The sequence below is a fragment of the Gymnogyps californianus genome, chromosome 5, assembly GCF_018139145.2.
Source record: "Gymnogyps californianus isolate 813 chromosome 5, ASM1813914v2, whole genome shotgun sequence".
Classification (NCBI taxonomy): Eukaryota; Metazoa; Chordata; class Aves; order Accipitriformes; family Cathartidae; genus Gymnogyps; species Gymnogyps californianus.
Genome location: NC_059475.1, coordinates 44,468,992 through 44,474,450, shown reverse-complemented (window position 1 = coordinate 44,474,450; position 5,459 = coordinate 44,468,992). Strand labels below are relative to the sequence as shown.

At 51.9% G+C, this 5,459-nt stretch overlaps 1 protein-coding gene across 1 annotated transcript; it reads left to right on the top strand.

The window, feature by feature from the left end:
* The first annotated feature begins 201 nt into the window (after nucleotides 1-201).
* On the top strand, nucleotides 202-2,296 carry CLEC14A (C-type lectin domain containing 14A). Its single transcript, XM_050898013.1, is given in 3 exon segments — nucleotides 202-366; nucleotides 369-1,116; nucleotides 1,119-2,296. Coding segments are annotated over 3 exon segments (1,416 nt in total). The 3' UTR covers nucleotides 1,622-2,296.
* Nucleotides 2,297-5,459: the final 3,163 nt, after the last annotated feature.

Sequence of the window (5,459 nt, the reverse complement as noted above, 5' to 3'; positions counted from 1 at the left end):
GCCTGAGACGGGGCCCGTGACCACGGCCCCGCCGCTGCGGCTCTGGGCCTCGCCACCCCCCTGCCCCTCCGACAGCGGAGCGGGCACCGGGATTTTCCACCCTCGTCCTCCTCCGACGCTGGACACCCGCCCGCTGGGCAGGGCGAACGCTTCCTGGCTGCACAGGGAGCCGCTTGTCACCCGCCCGCCAACAAACGGAGGATGCCGAGGTCAACCCCGGCTCCCGACACGTTTCCTCCGGCAGGCCCGGGGGAGGGCCGTGGGCGCGGGGACGGCGCTGGGGTGGGACGGCGCGGGCGGCCGGGGCCAGCCCGAGCCGAGGCGGACCGCTGCCACAGCCGCCGGGGCAGCCCGCGCCCCTCGGCCCGCCGCGCCGCGCCGCCAAGATGAGGCGGGCCGGGCCCTGGTGCCTGCTCCTGGCCGCGGCCTGCGCCCTGGGCCGGCCCCCGCCGCCGCGGGCCGCCGTGCGCTGCCAGGCCGCCGGTGCCTGCTTCAGCGCCCACCTCGCCAACGGCTCCTACGCCGAGGCCCGCAGCGCCTGCGGCCGCCGGCGGGGCGGCCTGGCCTGGGTCAGCGGCGAGCCGGAGCTGCGCACGCTGCTGGGGCTGCTGGCGGAGGCGGCGGCGGGGCCCGCGCCCTCGCTCTTCTGGGTCGGGCTGAAGAGGAACGCCTCCACCTGCACCGACGCCGGGCAGGCGCTCCGCGGCTTCTCCTGGGAGGGCGCCGGCGGCGGGGCGGCCCCGCGGGAGGTGCCGGCGGCGCTCGGCCGGTGGGTGAAGGAGCCGGTGCGGTCCTGCCTCAGCGCCCGCTGTGCCGGGCTGCACCTGGCGGCGGCCCCCGGCGGCGGCCCCAGCTGGGGCTGGAAGGAGCGGCTCTGCCAGCGGGAGAGCCAGGGCTACGTCTGCAGGTACCGGTACGAGGGCGCCTGCCCCGACCTCAGCCCCGCGGGCGCCCTCGACCTCGACTACCGCCTCCCCTTCGAGGAGCGCAGCGCCGGCCCCGGCTTCAGCCCGCCGGGCACCGTGCTCACCGTGGCCTGCCTCGGCGGGCAGGTGCGGCTCACCTGCCAGCCCGAGCGGGGCGGCTTCGCCTGGAAGGGGGCAGAGGAACCCCTCTGCCCTGCCCCTTCGGCCACCGGAGCCCCGGCAGCGGGCGGTGCGCCGAGGCCGCCGGGTGCCGCGATGCCGCCGGCGGCGTCGCCTGTGCCTGCACCCCGGGCGGGCGGGACGGGACGCCCTGTGCGGCCACGGGGGCGGCCCCCACCGCCGCGGGCGGCCCCGCGGAACCGCCCGGTGCCGGGGAGGAGGGACGGCGCCCCTCCGCCCCGGCAACCGGCGGTTCCGCGGGGCCGCCCGCCGCCACCACCGCCGTCGCCGCCACCGCCGCCGGCGGCGGAGGTAAGACGGCCGCTCCGGCGCCCTCCTCCTCCTCCAACTACGTTTTCATCCTGGTGACGGTCGCAGTGGTGGTGCTGGTCATCCTGGTCATGACCGTCCTGGGGGTCTTCAAGCTCTGCTTCAACAAGAAGTCCGAGGGCCGCGGGGACAAGGAGCCGCCGGAGGCCGGCAGCAAGGCGGAGGCGGGCTCCGCGGAGCCGAGCGGAGCAGCGAGCGACGACTAGCCCCGAGACGGCGGGGGCGGCGGGGGCCCCGTCCCTCGGGGCTGCCCCGAGCGGCAGCTCCCACCCCGGGGCAGCGCTCGGCTCCCCCCGTCTCTCTTGCCCGCAGCCCGGCTGCCGCGGGGAGCCGAGGAAGGGGCGCCGTGGGACCCGGCGGAGCAGGACTTGCAGATTGTCAGACGTGGGGGGCATGCGGCAACCCCCTTTTCAGCGGTTTGAATCTTTGGACAGTCAAGAGTTTTTGTCGGTCTGAAAAACAGTTATTTGGGTGCTGACATAAGTCAAATATAAATACAGCAGCCTCGCCGACAGCGATTGCTTATCTGCAGCTGCAACAGTTGTGGGGTTTTATCGTCTCAGAAACTGTTCTTCGGGTGCCTTACTTGGAGCAGGTGTAAAGGGGACCACTTTGAGCCCTCGCGTCTTGTAATTAGAAGTCACTCCTTGTCTGAGTGGTACTTGGGGGCTCTCATTTTCTTTCTAATTGCTGGAATGTTTGGAGAGGTGAACTGCCATAATTTTGGAGGAAACTGTGACCCATACTCTTTCAGACTGACATTCTTAAAAATGAAGAGCATTTCTATACTTAGAAGGTCATTAAATTGCTGAGGAAGTGGGAGGTTAATGGGGAGTCAGTTTTATACTTCAGCTGATGAAAAGAATAAAGGATGATTTAAAACCTAATCACTGCTCTGTTTGTTACTTCATGCAATATTCATTTTTATTGTAGCAGAGCAACAAATTTTTCAGTTACATTTTTTCTCGTAAGGTGCATCGGTACAAAACTTGGTTTCTGCATGCAGTATGTGGCTCCCTTACAATCAGACAAGGTGCTGACAAACATCGCACTGTGAGAGGAGTTAACGTGGGTCCAAATACACATGCAAATCCCATTCTTTTTAGTCAGATACATTGTTTTCCATGGAGTCCCCTGAGAGTAAGGAAAGAAGGATTCACCTTTTGTGCCCCTTTCTAAAGGAGGTAAACACTTCCTCTGCGATTTCCCTTGGGAATTCCCGTAGAACAGCTTTGGTCCTGACTGCAGAACTTGCTTTCTTTGCAGTTCAGAGTGCTGATGCTCACTTCTTATTATTATGGTGTTGGTTTTCAATTAAAGTGGTAATGCTAAATATTGATTCAAGGTCTTCTGAGTGCAGTAAGACACAACTAACTGGATCTCATCCAAGCCTTTTGGGGTGTGGGGAGAGTAGGGAAATATTTTCTTCCCTTAAAAGAACTTTAAGCTCTGAAATGGCTTTTTAAATATGCTTTTTTTGTTTGTTTTCCTCTCTAGAACTCACCTTCTAACTACTGCTTTCATTTTGTCACTTTCCTGTTGAGTTGGAGAACTTCGTTTCAAACGATAATGTGTATTATTACCTATTTTTCTTGCAAGCAAAGACTTGAAGATTAATCTGGTGTAAACATTTTGACTACTGCTTTCATTTTGTCACTTTCCTGTTGAGTTTGGAGAACTCCGTTTCAAACAATAATGTGTGTTATTACCTATTTTTCTTGCAAGCAAAGACTTGAAGATTAATCTGGTGTAAACATCTGCTAAGGATAAAGTATGACATAGCGTGGGTTTTTTCTTTTTCCCTCTCTCCCCGCTTAATGAAGATAGGCTGTTGCTACCTGGGAAACAGTCTTTTGCTTTTGTTAAGGGGATCACAGACTTATGTGAGCCATAAATTCCGTTTTATCATGACAGGAATGAAATCCAGCTAGGTGAGAATTGTACTCATTACAAAGCTGTCTCATAATCTGCACACTTCTAATCCGTTTATCTGACATTTGTATTTCAGAAGGCAGGCATTTTTCAGCTTCGGTAGGAGGCTTGGTTCTACATTCAGATGTGCACAGATCTGGAAAATGACTTGGCCATTAATGCCTCTTGTCTTAATGCCACTCCTGTTACTGTCACTGTAAGTAATTTGTTTTAGGGGGCAGCGTATGTGGAGCTCGTTCTTCTACAAGGGGCTGTATAAGCAAATAGCAACTGAGATGAATGAGAGCCTCCCTAAGTTATTTATGTTTTCCTCTTTCCCACATATCAGATGGCTGAACTCTTAATGGGACTGTACAGCTGTCCAGGTATGTTCTCTAAGCTCTAGAAATATTCTCTGTTTCAGGAGTCTTACCAAGCACACAGCTAAGTGCTGAGTTAAGTGTCTGTAACTGACTACTTCTTTCGGCATCTCTCAGGATTTGACCCAGACTATTCAGTTAAAATGTACAAGTTCATGCCCTTGCAAGCCATTCCCCTGTCTCATCTTATTATTCTCATTTTGCTCTTTGCCTTGGCTTCCTGTGAAACCACATTTTGATTTCAGAGTTCTTTCTCTCACACTTAAGATTCAGGACTAAGCATTAGACATTTGTCTAAAGGACTACACAAGGATTCTGTTATGTTTTCCCTGGTTTATAGTTTGACTCAGCTGAAATGAGACTATTTTGCACCTAAGGATGAGATCCATCTCACCAGGTGTAGACATCTCCAACAGCTCACCTAGACTCGCCTACTCACCTAGACTCCCTTACAGGCTGTGGAGGGAAGTATGTACTTGCAATTTCTCTCATTTTAGACTAGATGCTGAAAACAGGACCAATGAATTGCATCCTAAAAGTGCCATTTCTCTACATCGACTGTAAAGAAAGCCTAGGGACGCTACTCATTTAAATGCCTGTAAAACACACATCTAAAATTAAATCAGAAAAATCAGCTAACCTGTCTCCAGCTGTGCAAGTCACTTTTCTAAAAGCAAGCTCACAGTCCCTTCAAGGGGACTTTAAGGCATGGCTAAATGGCCATAATTTTACCATAACTTCTATTGTTTTTACACGTTAGAGATTCTTGTTTTGTCTATTTGGGTTTCTTTACCTTCTCTTTGCAGTCAGTAGAATACAAAGCCAATAGCATTTGGATTTGATTGGAACCTGAGCAGGTTTGAAATGCATGAATTTCTCTTCCTCTAATGGTTCAGACCAAGAAGTGGATGGTTTGGGGGAAGGGATAAAGCATTTTTGCTTTCCACTCTCAATTTAAATTGTGTCTTTCTTAAATAGGAAACCCCAACAGATAACTGACTTGCAACATGGACTATTGGCTCATATCATAACCATGATTCAGTGGTCTGCAAGGCAGATTCAGTGCAGGGTTTGCTGTTCATATCCATAGGAGGAGATTAAGTAAGGTCATAATGAGTACAGATAATCATAACAAGGACTGATATAATAAAAGTGTCTGGTTATGAAATTGGATGCAACTTTCTTTTAATTCTTATGTAACACCATATGTAAAATACACAATCAAATGTAAGTATTTTTCCAAAACATAGCAGAGATGGAGACAAATCTTGACCTTTTCCCTCATGTTGCATGCATGTCCTTTGACTAAACATATTATATAAGCATATTATATTGCAACTGTTTTTCCAGTACAGGAAAAACATTATTTCATCCCGTATTAAAATCATATAAATCACATATAAACTTTGTATCTGTGAGTTTTACAATGGATACATTTGTATGGAGAATTTTAAATAATTTAGTACTTTCAATTCTAGTGGTTCATATTAGGTGGGTTTTTTTAAATTGTAAATTCCCTGGGGTAATGCATAGTGTTGTAGACCCTGGCTCTTGACTAGAGGACTGGATGTAATAATGTAATGGTAATGAAATGGTGGACACAAGAATCTGTGAGTTCACATTTTAAAATGGTGATTTCTGCAAAGAGTAGGAATGTCCAAACCTCTCATCTATCACAGTGGTCCAAAAAGTGTCCCCTGTGGCCAATTATTAAATCTAATTTTCAGATTTCCTTAATTCCTCCAAAGATAGT